General features: G+C 52.5%; 7 protein-coding genes across 7 annotated transcripts; 4 read left to right on the top strand and 3 right to left on the bottom strand.

Moving 5' to 3' along the window:
* Positions 1-262: 262 nt before the first annotated feature.
* On the top strand, positions 263-2,233 carry BGZ61DRAFT_349397 (fungal-specific transcription factor domain-containing protein; the record flags this gene model as incomplete). Its single annotated transcript, XM_046240146.1, has 2 exons — positions 263-1,541; positions 1,587-2,233. 2 exons carry the CDS (start codon positions 263-265, stop codon positions 2,231-2,233), a joined length of 1,926 nt encoding a protein of 641 aa, XP_046106344.1.
* A 211-nt stretch (positions 2,234-2,444) lies between these two features.
* On the bottom strand, positions 2,445-5,101 carry BGZ61DRAFT_587366 (glycoside hydrolase superfamily). Its single transcript, XM_046256485.1, has 3 exons — positions 4,922-5,101; positions 4,668-4,872; positions 2,445-4,617 (listed from the first exon to the last, which is right to left on the bottom strand). The coding sequence occupies exons 1-3, from the start codon at positions 5,057-5,059 to the stop codon at positions 2,480-2,482; spliced, it is 2,481 nt and encodes an 826-aa protein (XP_046106343.1). The 5' UTR covers positions 5,060-5,101; the 3' UTR covers positions 2,445-2,479.
* A 773-nt stretch (positions 5,102-5,874) lies between these two features.
* On the bottom strand, positions 5,875-7,307 carry BGZ61DRAFT_531283 (fungal-specific transcription factor domain-containing protein; the record flags this gene model as incomplete). Its single annotated transcript, XM_046253684.1, has 2 exons — positions 5,875-6,699; positions 6,747-7,307. 2 exons carry the CDS (start codon positions 7,305-7,307, stop codon positions 5,875-5,877), a joined length of 1,386 nt encoding a protein of 461 aa, XP_046106342.1.
* Positions 7,308-7,742: 435 nt separating this feature from the next.
* On the top strand, positions 7,743-9,445 carry BGZ61DRAFT_418078 (pyridoxal phosphate-dependent transferase). Its single transcript, XM_046243423.1, has 5 exons — positions 7,743-7,972; positions 8,036-8,144; positions 8,196-8,456; positions 8,504-8,657; positions 8,727-9,445. Exons 1-5 carry the CDS (start codon positions 7,841-7,843, stop codon positions 9,385-9,387), a joined length of 1,317 nt encoding a protein of 438 aa, XP_046106341.1. The 5' UTR covers positions 7,743-7,840; the 3' UTR covers positions 9,388-9,445.
* Positions 9,446-9,584: 139 nt separating this feature from the next.
* BGZ61DRAFT_476729 (uncharacterized protein) lies at positions 9,585-10,355 on the bottom strand (the record flags this gene model as incomplete). Its single annotated transcript, XM_046248826.1, has 1 exon — positions 9,585-10,355. One exon carries the CDS (start codon positions 10,353-10,355, stop codon positions 9,585-9,587), a length of 771 nt encoding a protein of 256 aa, XP_046106340.1.
* A 2,144-nt stretch (positions 10,356-12,499) lies between these two features.
* BGZ61DRAFT_348428 (uncharacterized protein) lies at positions 12,500-14,475 on the top strand (the record flags this gene model as incomplete). Its single annotated transcript, XM_046240057.1, has 3 exons — positions 12,500-12,583; positions 12,674-13,627; positions 13,675-14,475. 3 exons carry the CDS (start codon positions 12,500-12,502, stop codon positions 14,473-14,475), a joined length of 1,839 nt encoding a protein of 612 aa, XP_046106339.1.
* Positions 14,476-15,607: 1,132 nt separating this feature from the next.
* BGZ61DRAFT_531279 (beta-lactamase/transpeptidase-like protein) lies at positions 15,608-17,469 on the top strand (the record flags this gene model as incomplete). The annotated part of the gene is made up of 4 exons (XM_046253683.1): positions 15,608-16,145; positions 16,196-16,240; positions 16,295-16,565; positions 16,623-17,469. The coding sequence occupies 4 exons, from the start codon at positions 15,608-15,610 to the stop codon at positions 17,467-17,469; spliced, it is 1,701 nt and encodes a 566-aa protein (XP_046106338.1).
* Between the last annotated feature and the right edge of the window lie 365 nt (positions 17,470-17,834).

Raw genomic sequence — 17,834 nt, 5'->3', positions numbered from 1 at the left:
GCCCAGTCACCGAGAATATCGGCGATCCAATGTCGACATGCTGCTAAACGAGGACCCTGGCATCGGCATGGATACGGCGCTGGACCACTCACAATTTTCAAATTCCCACGTCGACTTTACATCATTTGCTCGTCCATGGGATGAATCCGGCCAGACTCCACAGGACTGGTTCACGGTTGACTTTTTCGAGGCTTTGCATGAGACAAACGGCGGCTCGAGGGACTCAGGAGGTTTCCAGGGTCAACCAGATGAATTTCCATTCATGCCCACATTTCATCCCCTGCTGTCATTTGAAGATGCCGTTGGAGCACCTGCACTAGATGCTACCGAAAGGCACAGCGAGCAGGCTGAAGATGCTCAATACCAAGAACCACCCGGGAGGATATCCCGTGTCCCATCACCACCCAACGTGCCGTCCTCGGAGGATTGCTGGCCCTTTGCCTGGAACCCATCGTCCACTGCCATTTCCCACGGAAAGCCCATCTATGTCGACGACCACGATCCCCTGCTGGTAAATCATGACCCGAGATTCGACATCAACGAAGCTACGTGGACGCGGTTGCGGCGGTTTCTAGAACCTCCCACGCCAGTGCAAAGCGATGTCTTTACCCTTCCCTCCCTCCGTATCGCCAATGCCTTTATTGCCCTTTTCTTCAAATTCTTCTCGGCCCAGTCACCCGTTCTGCACGAGCCCACACTGGACATGAATTCTCTTCCGCCGCCATTAGTTGCCATCATCATGGTTATTGGCGCCAAGTACAGCCATCTCCGCCACACTCGACGGTTCGCCATTCTAGTCCAGGATCGAGCACGTTGCAATCTCCAGACCGCCATCGATAACGACCGCAGACTATTGAGAGACCTCAATGTAATCTACGCCTACGCACTCATTTGCTACACCGGGCTGTGGTGTGGAAACAAGGGAGCGTTTGAGATTGCCGAAGCCTTGAGGGGGACCTTGGTGACATACATACGGCGGCTGCCAAAAGTCCAGGATGCAATGGCCCAGGTCCCAAACTTATCCAAAGATCCTAAATCTCAGTGGATGTACTGGATAGCAGCAGAGTCTCGGAGGAGATTGATGTGGTTTGTCTTTACTCTCGACGGACAGTTTCCTGCCCTGCTGAACATGAAGAGTATGATGTCGCTGGCAGAGGTTGCTCGGTGGAAGTGCCCTTGCGACGATGAGTTCTGGACTGCACCTACGGCCCGGATATGGAAGAATCTCCTAGGCTTGGCCTCCCTACCACCAGCTCCTACTTTTGCTATGGTCTCTGGTCCGTTTCTCTACCAAGCGAGCCAGGGAAGCAAGCCCCAGGGGATCCAGATGGCCGCCTCGGCAATGCGGTTGAACCAATGGACTGCGTTCTTGGTTCTCATGGCTCTGTCTACGAGAGCGTTGGATTGGGCCCACGATTGGGGACTAGCTGTCATTATCATTCTGGAGACTACCGACGAGGACAGTCTCAGTGAAACCATTGCCGGGAACAAATATGGCCAACAAATCCACGATCTTGTTGAGCGCCGGCAGGGCATTATATGTACGTAACCAAGCCGTCCTAGAAAATATTTACTGATAGTGGCAGCTTCTCTCGAAACATGGGCTCAAGCATGTGCCCAACCGGGATTTCCACCTCCACGACAAGGCGGCACCGGGTTGTATTTCCAAGAGGCATCATCACTTCTCTATGGCCTCACTCGAATGTCTCTCAACGTTTCCATAACCGACCTGCAAGAGGCTATTGGAAAAGATGGCCCCGATGGTATCAAGCCGGCCATTAACCGACTCAAGGTCTGGTCTTTAGATGGATACTTTGCATCCGCATCATGGTCGTCGGCAGTCCAAGACACGAAGAGTCAGGCATTTATGGGCGCGGTTGAAGCAATAAATACCATTGCTTCCATCGCAAATCGGCCCTCGGCACAGGCTGCCGTACCATATAGTCTAATTGGCTTGTTTCTCGCTCATGTTCTGCTCTGGGGGTTTGCCATGACGACCTCGCCAGAATCAAAACAGCTTCTCAGACAACACGTCTCTCAGCTTTCTCTAACTGGCCCAATAGCAGAGCAGCTTAGCAGCGTGCTGGAGTCTTCATTGTCCGCAAATCCAACGCCAGGATTTGATGCGCCTTGCTCCATTTTCAAGCATGCTGCATATAGTTTAACCCGCTTGGGCACTTGGGGGGCTTCGTTGAATATGGCGCTGCTTCTACATAAACGGTCTGAGTTATGAATTGAATACTTCAAAGCCGTAACATTTCGCAAATGCTACGTCACTTGCAACGCCCTTTTTAGCCAATCCTTCATCCTCGCAAGTCAACCTGCTTCGAGTGATTTCTTGCAAATGTCGTGAGGCCAGGTACGCTGGGGAGAGGAGGTTGGTGTCAAGACATATTTTAAGTCCCGAGTCATCGAGAGAAATCAATCATTGAACTATACGTAGTCGTATCACTCCGGTACCTATAATTATAACAGATATTCATAGCCCTTCCCACTGCGCTCCTTCAGCACTGTCGATAGTCCAAGTCTTTTGAGCAATGACAGTCAATGCATCTTGCCGCACATCGACTACATAGTCCCGTACCTCTATCTCCCACATCTTGGCCGTGTCATTCCAGGCGCTGAAGGAGTACTTGTCAAGATTCAGGCTAACCGTGACGGTACTTCCCGCTGAAATCAGGACCTTGTCGAAAGCCCTCAGAAGCCCGTCGATATACAGTTGGACCACCTCCATGCCGTCCCCCTGTGATGTGTTTGTAACCTTTACTATAGCAACGCAAATATTCTGGCCCTCTCCCTTTGATAGAGAAAGGTCGGAATATTCAAACTTGGCATAAGACAGTCCATGTCCGAAGGGGAACAGTGGAGCAGGCGCGCCGGGTTGCATCAAAGCTCGGTATCCCACGTTCATGCCTTCAGCATAGCGAATGTCCAAGTTCGCATCATATGGGAAATTCTTGTTAGATGGCACGTCTTCGATCCGGACCGGGAAAGTTGTTGGGAGGCGGCCACTTGGCGAGATGCGACCAGACAGTAAATCGGCGACGGCATTTCCAACCTCCATACCAGCGAACCAGTTTTGCAGAACAGCATCGACCTTGTGAAGCCATGGCATACTGATAGCTCCGCCAGTTTGATTGATTACCACTGTTCGTTTCGACGCGTTTGCAACAGCTACAATCATCTGTTCTTGCACTGAACTGAGGCCGAGAATGTTCCGGTCGAAAGACTCGGATTCCCACTCCTTGTTGTTGCCAGTGAAAACGATAGAGACGTCACTTTTGCGAGCCAAATCTTCAAGCCTGCCCATGTCTTGGTTGCCAAGATTTTCGAAAAACCCAACCTGCGTCGCCTGCGGAGGAATTTGTCGCGCTGGTGGCGGAGGTGGTGGTGCGATGGTGGACAGCGTGTCGATGATGACCTTGTAGGGCTGTCCTGCTTTCATTTCCATCGACGCTTGATTCTCGTATCGCCACGGCTGCATTATATGGGGGACTGCGATATAGTCGAATCCATCATGGGAGACGACCTCCTTGCCGTCGACATAGAGGTGTGTCTCTCCACACGCTGTGATGCCAAAGGTATGAGTTCCAGTTGACTTGGGAGTCAAGGTGTACTCCATGCGAGTGCAATGCTTCCTTTCGAGGTTTCCAATCCTCGAGTCAATGACAAGTGTTCTTGTTGTGTCCAGTCGCTCATGGAGAATCTCGTTTTCTCCAAAGTTCCACCCGTTGAACCAGTGGCAGTCCACCCCGGGCTCTCCCGCCGCCGTCTTCATACAATCAATTGGCGCACTCGGAAGTTTGCGGAAGATTGGGACGCCGTAGTTGTACTCAACATGAGAGTACGTCTTTGTGAGTGCTGAAAGCGGTGTTTCGACGTAGTGGGAGGTTAGAGAAGCACTGCCACCTCCGTGAATAATAGGAACGGTTGCTGGAGCACCGAAAACAGCAATCTTCATTGAAGTGTCGGGTGAGATTGGAAGCAAGTTGTCCTTGTTCTTCAGAAGGACTATGCCTTCAGCTGCAGTCTGTCGAGCAACTGCAGTAGTTTGCGCATCAAGGACTGCCCTTTCCGGCGCCGTCTCATCCAACATTCCGACTTTTCGGGATAGTTCAATAACTCGTGCGGCATTGCGGTCGATGTCAGCTTCAGATATTTTACCCGCCTTGACGAGATCGATTGTCTTTTGTCCGCGGTAGAGAGATGGACCGGGCATTTCGAGGTTCAAACCCTTCTTCAGTGGCTCGATGTCTGTGTACACGCCCTCGAAATCCGACATGACGCAGCCGTCAAATTTCCACTCCTTTCTGAGGATTTGCTCCAACAGGAATTCATTCTCCGAGCACCAGTCGCCGTTCACCTTGTTGTACGCGGTCATAATCACCCATGGGTTGGACTTGCGGATACATGTCTGGAACGGCAGCATGTAAATCTCTTGAAGTACTTTCTCGTCGACGATTGAGTTGGAGTTATTGCGCTCATCTTCGCATTCGTTGCAAACGAAGTGCTTGGGTGTTGCGGCCACATTCTGCGACTGCAAGCCGTTGATGTATGCAGCTGCCAGCTCTCCAGAAAGAACTGGGTCTTCTGAGTAGGACTCAAAGTTACGGCCACCTACGCCATAATTAGTACATCCGGTTGGAAACACTAGCGACCGAACTCACTATAAGGGTGGCGATGAATATTGAAGGTAGGGCCCAATAGCACGCCGACATTCTTCAACTTGGCCTCTTTGCCTAGTTCCACGCCAATCTTCTGCAGAAGCCCAACGTTGAAAGTCGAGCCCATGCAAGCACCACAGGGGAAGCAGGTAGCCTTGGTTGAAGCGTGGAGGGCTTCGCCCCGGACTCCGTTGGGACCATCACTAGTCTGCCGCAATCGTTAGTATTGGGTCATGAAGGATGATTTAATGACAAACTTTGAGGGCTTTGATGCCAAGGCGGGGTATGGAGGGTACTCTCCAGTATTCCTGAGCAGACAGGAGCGACACCTTTTCTTCAAGCGTGAGCTGCTCCAAGACCTCACGAACAGAAAGCTCTTTGGTTGTAGGAGTCATTGTGATTCGTACAGTTTCGAGTATGATAACTGTGAAATTCTGTTTTCAAATACCCTGAGACACCTGTCTTGATGGTATAGAAATTCGAATGTGAATTTCTTTATATCTGCCGTTGTGGCGCTGGGCTATGGCGTGGATAATAAATAGTCGACTTGTGAACCGACGATGCGGATTCAGGTCCACAATGCAATTCGGAGTACCCGACGTGGAGTCATTCAGATCCAGTATGGGTTTTCGGATGTCCCGGATTCTCAGTAGCAATAATAAATGACTTTCTGGCCAACCAACACACTGCCTTTATGCCCACATTAATGCCCACCCACCCGTCCACCTGAATGTCCACCTTCACAAGTACCCACGCCATGTCCCGAATCCGGGGCAAGTCTGGGGTACCGGTATTATCCGTAGAAAATCGACGGACCCGGGTAACAGAAGCGGTAAATGGATGTTTACAGATGAGAGCCAACATGTTTTCTATCCACCAGTCCACCTAAATATAGAAGGGTGGACTAGTCGCCCCGCCCGCACTTTGAGTCTTATGACGAGCAACAGCATGACACGAAATCATTTATTGTTGATGATGGTGATTAATATGACAGCTAAGAACGATTTTATCATTGACTATCATGTCGCTAAGCATTAATACAAGACATCAGAGTGAAATCGAAACCTGATATTGTGCACTCGACTCGGCCCGAGGTATCCAAACGAACGACTTCCGCTACGCTGTGATTCCAATACAATGTGGAATTTTGACCAACTCCTAGGTTCCCCTTGTCCCAAATCCCATAACGCCAATACGTGTAGGTGATGTATCACCCAACACAAAGGATGATATTATGCCGCTTCATCGTCATTTCGAACCCATGAGGGCCATACAAGTCTATATCCTCGTCCAAGTCATTCCAATATATAATAAGTGCCTTAAGCATGCCCTCGAGAGTCGGGAACCTGATCAATGAGTCGGACAAGATTCTGGAGAGGCGATTCCTCTGCGTTTCTAGAAGCATGCATGACCCAGATACCAGGGAGGGCCACATGGAAGTAGTCCAAGTATGAGCATCCGCTGGCAGGCTTTCAATGTATTGCAGACACAACTCAATGCAAGGTTCGACCTTTGCGATGAGGCCTGTCGTGGGTGACTTGGGACCATGGAAGGCCATATGCAGGTATATGAGGAGCGATTGTTGGTATATTAGCCCGGACAACTGGTAGCCCAGGTTGTATTCGTCATCTTTCCCATCCCATGAGGTTATTTCTGAAAGAAGCATCGAATACGTCGTTTCCAGTTCAATCGCGGGGTGTTCCTCATGCCGGCATTGTTGAGCTAGATTGTGGATGCGAGGAATTAAGGCAAAGAGGTTGTGCGAGCGGCCAAACATGAAGCCATAGATGGGGCTGTCTTTGTTGAGCGTCTTCAAAGAATCAACCGGGCTATTTTGGCCTTGGTTCCAATCCAGCATCTTGAGGCCGAAGCCAAAGCCGATGTGGGAGACGATGGCCAGGTACTGGTACTGCTCGATGAAGAAGCCCAGAATGTCCTGGTCATAAATTCGCTCATTTTTTAGCATTTCGGATATCATCCACTTTAGCGCACGCAAGTGGTGATACAGCGAGCCTTGGGTGTTGGCGTTGAGAACCTGGGATGGTCAGTAACATAGACGCGCGGTGTAGAATGACTACTCACTTCGTACTGGCAGAGAGCCAGGGACGTTGCCACGATGAGAATGCGGTCCATGGCAGAACATGACTTCCATCTGGTTATCGCGTGTGTCAGACCGCGAAGGGCGACGACATAGTGATCCAGCGACGAATCGGTCGACGAGGAGTTGATGTACGACACATGGGACGAGCTGATGGCGAGAATGGCATGCTGCAGACCATCGCAGCCGGCGGCAATGCGGAGGTTGTACGTCAGGTATGCATTCTCGGGATACACTCGACTTGCCATCTGCAGCGAAGTGACGTGGGCAAAGTGTTGGAACAGGAGGCTATTCCGATGGTTCCGAAACAGCGGAGGCAGGACGGTAGGCTGGCGGATGATAACGGGGACAAGACAGGCGTCTGGATCCGAGTCTGAGCTGGCAGATGCAATCTCCGGCTGCGTCGCCGGGTCATCGGGACTCGAAGACGGCCAGTGACAGAGCAGCTGGTTTCGAACGCAGCCGGCGCAAACAGGACGAACCTCGTCACACTTCTTGTGCCGCCGACGACACGTAAAGCAGCCCGTCTTGGACCGGGGGGCCATGATCCCGGTCGTCTGGCTGTTCCGAGCAGACGCCATGTCTCAGCAAAGCCGCGGCAACGGGGCAACTCTCCACGAGGATGGATCGAGGCGGATAATGACGAGGCGGAGAAGGCGTGCAGAGCGTCGCGGAGCTTCAACATGGGCTGATGCCGACTAGATAAACGCGACAGCGCTAGGGACGCCGGGGTTCGCAGATAACCGCGGGAGCACTATTCCCATGTTGGCATCATGAAGCTCGAGCTGGAGAATCTGGCCATTCACAGCCCTCATTCAAAGAGTCCAGGGTCCACGCATCGTCTTATCGGATCCACCTAGGTGCGTTGAGAGTCGTCTGCTCGGAATGGACATTTGGATGTCGTCGGGAAGAGCATCGCGGAAAGACATATATATATAAAGCATGGCATATTCAGTCAATATTCTCTTTCCCATCCTCATCACACTCACACTCTTCTCATTCCTCTGCAATCGCACTCTCATCTCTCTATTCCTCGCCACTCGCCTCAAACACCCCAACAACACCACACATCATTACAATGGCGTCCAAAACCGGAGAGCAACTGTCTGAAAAGACGCTCGAACTCCTCAAGATGGAGGAGGACTACGCTGTCGGCGCTTTCGGCTCTCTCCCCGGCTTTATGGTATCCGGCAAGGGCTCGACTCTTGTGGTGAGTGCTCCAGCCATATTTGGTTCCGAAAGTCGGCATGATCATCTTCTAACCATTAAACAGGATGTCGACGGCAGGGAGTTGATTGACTTTATTTGCATGTTTAGCGCAACCAACCTGGGCCACTGCCACCCCAAGCTTGTCAAGGCCGTCACCGAGTCTGTGCAAACTAGTGAGTCCTCTTCTCCTGTTTCGCGATGACTGTCCCTAATTATTTCTATAGTCACCCTTGCCAACATGTCTACTCACTCGGTCCAGTGGCCCTTGGTTGCCAAAGAGCTCTGCACCCGACTTGGCTTTGACAAGATCACCCCCATGTGCACTGGAGCTGAGGCAGCCGATACTGCTTGCAAGATTGCCCGCAAATGGGGCATCACCCACAAGGGCATCTCTCCCGAAGATGTTCTGGTTCTTGGAACTTCAGAGAACTACCACGGTCTTACTGCCGGTGTCTGGCCCATCATGGAGCCCCTCGACCAGCATGGTGAGTCCTCTGTACATTCCTCCTTCCACATCTTCTAACTTAGGCAGAGTATGGTGTGTTTAGCAAGAACATCACCAACGTCCACCCCGGTACCGGAAAGGTCCTTCGATACCTGCATTCTGAGGACTTTGAGGCCGTTCTGAGTGAATACCATGGCCGTGTGGCCGCTGTTATTATGGAGTGCTTCCACGGTCTCACAGAGTAAGTAGCTATTTCCCTCGTGTCCAGAGGTTCCCATCTTGCTGGCTCATGTTTACTAACAGCATGCAGGACCTTCGAGGAGGAGCTCAAGTTTGCCACTGAAGTTCGACAGATCTGCAAGAAATACAACGTCCTCTTCATTTCCGACGAGGTCCGCCAGGGTGCTGGCAAGACTGGCAAGTTCCTCAGCTCCGAGTGGATGGGCCCTGAGAACAAGCCCGACATGGTTACCATGGGCAAGTCCATCAGCGGAGGAGCGTACCCGGCTTCTTTCGTTCTCGGAAGCAACGAGGTCATGACCCTCGTCAAGCCCTACCAATCAGCTAGCACCTTCGCCATGGCTCCTCAGGCCAATGCTGCGGTTCTGGCCACTCTGGAGATCATGGATGAGGAGAAGTTGATCGAGCGTGCTCTGACTATCCAGACTAAGTGGAAGGAAGAGACATCGACCTGGAAGATCCCCTTTGTCCACTTCTACACATCCCGAGGTGGAGACATGAACATCATCCTCGACGAGTCTTTTAAGGGTGTTACTGCTCGCCGAATCGCCAGACTTGCTTACCAGAAGGGTGCTTTGATGTACTCTCAACCCGGCCGTGTTCGCCTTGGAGTTGCTCTGACCATTACCGACGAGGAGCTGGAGAAGGGTATGGCCATCCTCAAGGAGACATTGGAGGAGGTGCAGGAGTTTGGTGGTATCCCCGGTTCCAACCACAAGGCGGAAATGTAATACAACTAAGATAGTCTACCTGTACAATAAGTTTGAGCCGAATATATTTCTTCTTCTACATTAAGGCCACCTGCATCCGACAAGTGAAATATCAGACGGCTGAGATTCGTATCAGCCGCCCCGATACCTAGACAAGAATGATTTTTTTTCAGCTGACAATACATGCGCTTGAACACCTCCGACAACTTACTTGGGATCTACATTGAAAAGTTCCCAATTCGTTCGAAGTCATCGCGAAGATATAACGTGCGCTTGACAATCAGGCCGTGGATCTCAGAGCTTTCTCGCTCCGTCGTGCTAACTCCATCAAATTTGAGCATAGGTACATAGGCTTCACTCCTAGTCAGTGAGACCTCCGGCTCAGCATCGGGGCGATCTAAGATGACCTGAGGGTTAAACTTGGAGAAGTCACAAATTCGAGCCGGCATCTTGAGCCCAGCATTGGTGATCCGCCAATTGTGCCGGCTAATATTCTCACAGCCCTGGAAGGACATAAGATAGTGTATCGTAGTGTTTTGTGACTCTGTCTTGACGTGTTGTAATTGTGTCTCAACTCCACCTCGTATTGACACCCAAGACCAGGTCGGCGCGGGAAATGATGACCTCGCCGAGCCGGTTGCAGTCTTGACATTCCAAGGCAGGTTTATGGATAGGCATTCCCACCATAAGCCTGCAATGCATTCCCAAGCGGAGCTTTTCTCGATAAAGTCGGCTACCCCGAGTAAGGCAGGGATCTTGTCGCTCTCCTTTGTCAGATTCCGCCCTGCATACTGCTCAACCATCTCATACCAGCTCTTGTGGAACTTGACCAATTGTCTAAGTTCGGAACCTTGAGACTCGAGGAGGAGTTGAAACCCTCTGCATATCCCCGCCAGCGCAGAAGATTGAAGAGATTCAGTCCTATACTCCTCTGGGCTTTTGTAGTTTGCGTTGTGCGTGCTCCAGATTGGATTTGCGTTGGGCACCATGATCACCAGTCGCCAAAATCATGCAGACAGCATGCGCATACAGCTCGCCCATCAGGATAGACTCATGGTCCCAATCCTCCGCCAAGTCCTGTATGATACAGAGCGCATCGATCAAGAGGAAGGGAGCCTTGATCCCGTGTGTAATCTGAATGGCGTTGGAAGTTTTTTGGCAAATTTGCGATTGGGATGGATTTTAATTAAGCAAGCTAGAGGGAAATGATTTACAGGAATAAGATACGACTTGAGGAGTTCAATTTTATTGCGCCTGGGCGATAAGAGGGGGGATATGAGACGAGGTACGGCTAATTTTCTACGACGACCTCGTTTACAAACCATACGAATTATTCCTTGCACACAATAGCTCGACGATGGTTCTTCAACCAAGTTTGGTAGAATGGCTGTTGTTGGCTTTTGTGAAAAACACAATCAGTGACATTAATTGAGAAATGTAGTTTACAATTGAAACCAGTAAGATATGAAGCCTATTCGAATTGTATCGAATTAAAGATGACATTTCTGAGAGATATACGTAAGATGTAATGCTACCACCCACCAAAGCTAATTTTGCCATGAAATCATTGGAAAAAGCATTGTGTCCCAGTATAGTAACTCTTGTCACGTTTTTACACAATTCTTGCGTGATGTCTTGCTCGGGTCGATTGACAGGGGGAAGATCGTTACGGAAAGCACTTGACTTGTTCGGAAAAATTCGCTGTCATACCGCAAACTGATCCGAACTTTAGAAAAATGGCACCATATTTTCCGGCATTATCCCGTCCGTCGTGGTTTATCGATAAGGATCCAGCATGGCAGATATGAATAAAACCTAAATGGCAGATTACCGAGGCAATGGATCTAGGGTAGGAATGCTAGATGGGGATTCTGTGCCACAGGGCGAGCCACATGTTCGGAGTGGCTCATCAAGCATCGCATCGGCATTGGAATGATGGCTAAATGTTTATTAATAGTATATTTGTAGGCGGTAAGGCTGTATGGTAAAATTACGCCATATTGGATGTCTCGATCGAATGAGAATTCCCCGGCTGGATTAAAATTAGTAGTGGTTGCGAAGCTTCGGAGGGAAAACAGCGCCAAAAGATGGGACGGTGGGGGCGAAGCAGGGAGAAAGAAGGCTGAGGATAACAATGGCGATAAGCACATCCAGCCCATCAAAGGCTTCAAACTGGACGCCGACAGGACGCTACAGCACACAGCCCGATGTTTAAGATTGACATGATCTGGGAAGGCCGCCCTATAGGGACCGGCTAGCGCTCTGAGCCCCCGTAAGATGAGCCTCCACCGGCACTCGTCCACCTATCGGGGAATCATGTCGGCAAGTCCGGGCTGCAGGGGACGGTTCAATCAAGCTGAATTGAGACGTGGAAACAGGCGGCGGACAGGGAGGATCCATGTCGGGAGCAATGGGCAATCTCGCCAGCGCACCTCCGCCACGCGGGGATTGTTGAGTCGGCGAGATGAGAGAGAGAGTGTGTGTGCTCTTTGCGCAGCAGGATTGACATGGTGGATGGGTTCGGTCAGGATAGAAGCTTTTATTCAAGTCGTGACACCCTCGACACGCCAGATACGCAACCCTTAACAATCCGCCATCGCCCTATCTACAAACGGCACGTATCTCTCAGTTCATGTCCACCCACCACCAAGCATCCCTCTCCCATTGCCGACGCTTTGACTTGCCCCCTTGACGCCCCTGGAAATCCTCCGCCTCGCAACTGGCAGGTCGAACACCTTGTACATCCAGCGGGGCTGTGTGTACCTCCCTGGTACCACCACCACCCCTCAGCCCCAGAACGAGATATAAATACACTCAAACTACATCCCCCAGCGTAGCAGCTACCTCGAACCGTTGCCGCAGCGCTAATCCCGTTCCGCGGACACACCACGTACCGCACAGTACATATGTGGCTTGAAACCCCTGGAGCTGAAGCGGATTCTTAGCTCACGCGTCGTTCGTTCGTCGCCGCACCCAACTTCTCGAAGCCCGTTCAGTCCGTCGTTCGATTCAATCGTCCGCCGCCGCCATCCTCTTTGATGCCCGCGGCCTGTTGTCCGCCGTACGGTCCTATCCGCGTAACGACATGGGCATGAGCGCCGAGGTCCCGCCGTCGTTGGGCTCGTCGTCGACGATGCGCCGGAACGACGACGGAGGAGGCGCGTCATCGTCGTCGTCTCGTTCAGTCCCCGCCGTGCCGTCTGCCTGTCTAGCATGTGTGAGTTTATATTATATCCGTCTATACGTCTATACGCCTATACGCGCTGTCCTCAACTCCAGAAGCTAACCAATCCCGCCCCCACGCCAGCGCACAAAACACCTCAAGTGTGATGGTCGCCGGCCTTGCTCCCGCTGCACCACCTCCGGCTCCGACTGCGTATACATCGCATCTCGCCGTGGCTACAAGGGCCCGTCCCGCAAGAAGCTGCCCAACAGGAGCCTCACGCTGAGGCCGGCCCGCCCAGCTACTTCTACTTATACCACCTACGGCCCGCCTGCGGTCAGCATTAATTCTCACGCCCCCGTCTCCGTACCCTCGTCTGGCAGCCTTCTGCCTTCTGCCTTCAATACCACCCCCGTCTTCCCGGATTTCGGTCTTGACTATTCCATTTACTCTGAGACGTCGGCCCCCAGCAGCCACTATAATCTCGCCTTTGATCATACCTACGCCTTTTCCGTCGATGCCTTGAACTATGCCGTCGCCCTTCCCACCCAAAACCCTACCTATAGGGATCGATACATTGAATCCTTCTATTACAACTTCCATGCCGCCCATCCCTTTGTCCTGCCCAAGGATTACCTCCTCCCCCTAGCCCCTGGCCAACCCACCATCGAGCCACTGGTGGCTGTTATGCGCTGGATTGGCGCCATCTTCGTCGACACGCCTTCGACATGTGCCAGGCTTCTCGACTATGCCTACCGGCTTGTCTACAAGCCCGACATGCCCAAGGATGGCTTCATAGTCCAATGCTTGCTGCTTCTGATTCTTGGACTTGACGGCCATCGCCAACGAGACAAGGTCCACGCCCTGTTGGTTGATATTCGAGCTGTCTCGCTTCACATTGGCCTCAATAAACGATGGTTTGCCGAGTTCAACGGTCAAGGCATGCCTGTGCTTGAAGAGAGCTGGCGGAGGACCTGGTGGGACCTTTACATCGTTGATGCCATGATTGCAGGAGTTCATCGGTCTACCAAGTTTTCGTTGTATGAAGTTGAATCCGATGTGGCCCTGCCGTGCGAGGAGCACGAGTTTCTCTCAGGCGTATGTTCATCGTTCTTCTCCTTCACCTCCTTACTAACCCATCTTAGTATATCCCCCAGCCACTCCACTTGGAAGACATGGACAACATCACCTTCTTGGACGACAGCGCCGGATTCTCATCCTTTGCCTACCGCATCCAATGCGCCTGCTACCTCGGCAAGTTCATCCAAACACCCACCGTCTTCGGCCCCAAGGACAAGAACCTCGCCAAGTTCGACGTGCTCCTGGCCAACTGGCGCATGCACCTCCCGACGTCCAAGAGCAACATGCTCTACAAGGACGGCAAGTTCGACGAGATGATGTTCCAGGCCTTCATGATGGCCCACGCCATCTCCATCCTGCTGCACCAGCCGCACTCGCAGCTCGACCCCTCGCTCACGAGCTACATCGACGCGTGCGCGCCCACCACGCCGGCCGTGTCGAGCGACGCCTTCAACGCGCACACCAAGCACACGATCCGGTCGGCCAACGAGCTGAGCAAGCTGATCGGGCACCGCGTGTCGCTGCTCACCCACACGCACTTCTTCGCCTACATGGTGACGCTCGCCGCGACGATCCACCTGAGCGAGTGGACGCTCTCGTTTGTGCCGCACAATGACGACAACCTCCGGCAGCGCATCCGCCTCAGCATCGGCGTGCTGAGCGAGTACGCGCAGGTCTGGCCGGCGGCCGCGCACTTGGGGATGCAGGTGAAGCGCATTGCGCAGGATATCTATCAGGTGAAAAAGCAGCGGCTGCTGCCGATGCATGGGCTTGGGACGCAGGGAGATGGGTTGAGTAATGTGCCTGTTGTCAGCGAGGCTCAGGAGATTGTCTGGGATCCTGCACTTGCCGGCCATAGTGGCTAGGTGGTAGGGTGAAGTATTCGTCAGGTTGATGGAATACAGTCCCCTCAAACCACTTTGGGGGTTGGACATGGTGGTCAGTATGTCTGGTTGTAAAGACAACTCGACAACAACAATTGCATAATCTAGGTGAAATTCCTCGATATCAAGATTTGATATCAGTCGCCGGCAAGGCAAAGTGCCAACACAATAGATCAACGCCGGGCAATCTCAAGCTCAGAGCGAGAGCGTTGGGGGCAGCTTGACAGAGTCTGAATGTCTGGGTCTAGACCCTAACATGGATCATAAGAGGTGAGCTCCCATATAAGCCGCAAAAACACCAACTCCATGACACAATTGACTGACAATTGCGCAGTTCAAATGAACCAATGATGGGGTTGGACCCATTCCCGTCCGTTTCGCTGCGGACGCCCGCCTTGATATTTCGACTTGGCGATGGCAGTAAAACACGGCCAAGCTCCAATCGGGTCGATTCATTGCCCCACGATCCATCGCCCCACGATACCTGCATCTCATTCTCATTGTATTTATGACATCATTGACGTCACACGTTAATGAGACGGCTGGAAGCTGCACTAACTCGATGGAGCCATATGCAGCGCTTCCAGAGGCGGAGCAACGAAGATCGCTTGACACTGTGAATTACGTGATACGATCAGACCAATTGCGAAGCGCCGGAAATTAATCATCTGGCAGCCTGCGATTTGCAAGGCACTCAGTGGGACTTCGACGTCGGTGTTAAGGCCAACGCAGAGCAAGGCGTAGACTAGGCTGTGAAACAACATGATACTACCGCCTCGCCGCCGTTTCTAATTGGAGAACGAGTTTTGTTTATTCCCGTGTAAATCTCGCCGCTCGATCTCATGTCGCTGATCGCCGCGACGCACGCGCGTTCGCTTGGACACCGCCTCGGGTCTGCCAAGTCATAGCGACACAAGAGACCGTAAACGGTTAATGCCGTGGCTTGGCTGGAAATGACGATCGTGTACGACCGCAGTCGTCGTCATGAATGATAGTATATAAGGCACGGGCGTGGTCCGTTGATGAGAATGAATTCAACCGAGTCAAGACACGCTTCTCATACAAGAGCAACAACAACAATCTACAGATTGCAGGTTGTAAATCTCAGCTCAAAATGCTTCTTCACAACACATTCATCACGCCTCTCCTGGCCTTTGCGGCCGGCACAGCAGCAAGCGTCGCCTTCACAGCCGACATGCCCCTCCTAGGCCCATCCTTCAGCGCCAACTTCGATCCCTCCGACTCCAAAGCCATCCGCTCCGCCAAAGCAGAATTCCCCGGCCTGATGGAGGGCCTCTTCTCGGCGGGTACGCTCAACCGCACCGACCTGGTCTTTGCCGTCGACGTCTTTTCCGCGGCGACCAACAAGTCGCTCTTCAACTACTACCACGTCGGCGAGGGCCAGAACGTCACGCTGACGTGCGGCGAGCTCAACGACCAGACGATTGGCCGCCTCGGCAGCGTGAGCAAGATCTTCACCGTCTACGCAATCCTCGCTACGGCGGGTATGGAGGTCTTCAGCCACCCTGTGACGAGATATCTCCCTGAGCTCGCGGGAAACCCGTCTAGTGATTCTCTGGATCGCATCGTTTGGGAGGACGTCACGGTCGGAGCTCTTGCGTCCCAGCAAGCTGGTTCCGGGGGAGCAGGAGGTTGGTTTTCTCTCTTCGTCTCCGAGAATAGCTAAGCTAACTGTTATCAGACCTTCTACAACAACACGACAGTCTATCCGATTTCACCACTCCAGGTAATTCTAATGCCTTATCCCCCGGCGATCATCCGCTAATCATCTGCTACTTAGTGCTCTTAGAGTTTATGCGCAAGAAGCGCCCCGTGATCTCCCCATTCCGAAATGCGGTGTATTCCGATACAGGATTCGCTCTCCTAGGTGTCGTACTTGAGCGCCTGTCGGGACGCTCTTACAAGGATGCATTGCAGCAGAGTGTCTTCAACCCATTGGGACTCCATAACATGTCGACCACAGTGCCGAATGGCACAGATGTCAACGCCATTAATCGGTTGCCTCTCTCCAACACATCTTCATGGGGCCTGGAGATTCCAATTGTCACGCCGTAAGTACTTTCTCCTCTCCTTTCTCCTTATGCTTCAAACACTGACCTGACCTGCAGATCGGGTGGTATTTACTCCAACGGCGCAGATCTTCGCACCGCCGGTCTTTCCATCTTGAACTCCGAGCTGCTCTCTGCGGCTACTACACGGGCCTGGATGAAGCCTCTCAGCGGCACCGGATCTCTAGTCGAGCTCGTTGGTGCGCCCTGGGAAATAGCCCGCCTCATGATTCCTGTGACGCCGGGCTCGAACCGCACTCGTGTGTCGGACCTCTACACCAAAGCGGGCGGCAACGGAGACTACACTTGCATCTTCGCCCTCTCGCCGGACCACGGCATTGGGTACTCCATCTTGATTGCTGGTGCGACCGCGTCCTCGGCTCGCTGGCCCCTTCGCGACCTCGTCGGCGAGACCTTCATTCCCGCCATGGAGCACGCTGCGGCTCAGAATGGCAGACGCAACTTTGCGGGAACGTTTGTCGACGAGACGGCAGAGGGAACCAACCTCACCATAACAGTCGATGAAGGCCGTCCCGGACTAGGCTTGGAGTCGTTTTACATAAACGGCACCGAGAGCCGCGCAATCCTACTCGGAGCCACCAAGCCCGCCAACATCTCAGCACGCCTCTACCCAACCGGCCCCAACTCGTACTCACGATCCTTGGCTTCACTGTACAAGACCAACGGGACGATACGCCTGGCGTACCGCATGCTCGGCCAGCCGTGGACTCCGCTCCCCCGTGCGACGGTGGAAGGCGGTAAGAAGAGCTTGTTTGATAATACCTTTTCCTGGATGAACCTCGACTTTTTCGGTCCAATGGATGAGTTTGTCCTGGAAATTGTTGATGGACGGTTGGAGAGCGTGTCTAGCACGGGCGCGAAGACGGTGTTGAAACGTGTTGATTGAGGATCGAATGAACGACTATGCTGGATGAAGTCATGATGTTTACGGGTTGTATTCAAATGTATACTTAGTTTAGAATGGATAGAATATCAAGAACGAGCTTTGCAGCTCCGTAATTTCAAGCTCGTCTGCTCCACTCCACTCTTGCATCAACTGTTGGAATCCATGTCTACGGCAGCGGGGCGTTTACTAAGGGGATCAGTATGGGGCGAGCGGGATGGCGGGGCTTATGATCCAGTAGGAACAGGACGGGTGAGCAATGAGTGGTCACGTCTGGTAATGGTTATTAGCAGGTACTGGGCTATGGTCACCGAGTGTGTTTATCGTTGCGGAGTCCCTCGTCTAATGAAGTGCAGCTCCGACTGCTT

Source organism: Ilyonectria robusta (assembly GCF_021365365.1).
Source record: "Ilyonectria robusta strain PMI_751 chromosome Unknown BGZ61scaffold_7, whole genome shotgun sequence".
Classification (NCBI taxonomy): Eukaryota; Fungi; Ascomycota; class Sordariomycetes; order Hypocreales; family Nectriaceae; genus Ilyonectria; species Ilyonectria robusta.
Note: the sequence above shows the minus strand (reverse complement) of the source record. Positions and strands in the feature narration are given on the sequence as shown.

Bases quoted from the DNA above. Each gene is read 5' to 3' on its own strand.
- BGZ61DRAFT_587366 (XM_046256485.1), bottom strand. From the start codon at position 5,059: ATGACTCCTACAACCAAAGAGCTTTCTGTTCGTGAGGTCTTGGAGCAG. The intron at 4,873-4,921 runs GTTTGTCATTAA...CGATTGCGGCAG, and splicing joins TTGGCATCAAAGCCCTCAAA to ACTAGTGATGGTCCCAACGG. The intron at 4,618-4,667 runs GTGAGTTCGGTC...ATTATGGCGTAG, and splicing joins TATTCATCGCCACCCTTATA to GTGGCCGTAACTTTGAGTCC.
- BGZ61DRAFT_418078 (XM_046243423.1), top strand. From the start codon at position 7,841: ATGGCGTCCAAAACCGGAGAGCAACTGTCTGAAAAGACGCTCGAACTC. The intron at 8,457-8,503 runs GTGAGTCCTCTG...TAACTTAGGCAG, and splicing joins GGAGCCCCTCGACCAGCATG to AGTATGGTGTGTTTAGCAAG. The intron at 8,658-8,726 runs GTAAGTAGCTAT...AACAGCATGCAG, and splicing joins TGCTTCCACGGTCTCACAGA to GACCTTCGAGGAGGAGCTCA.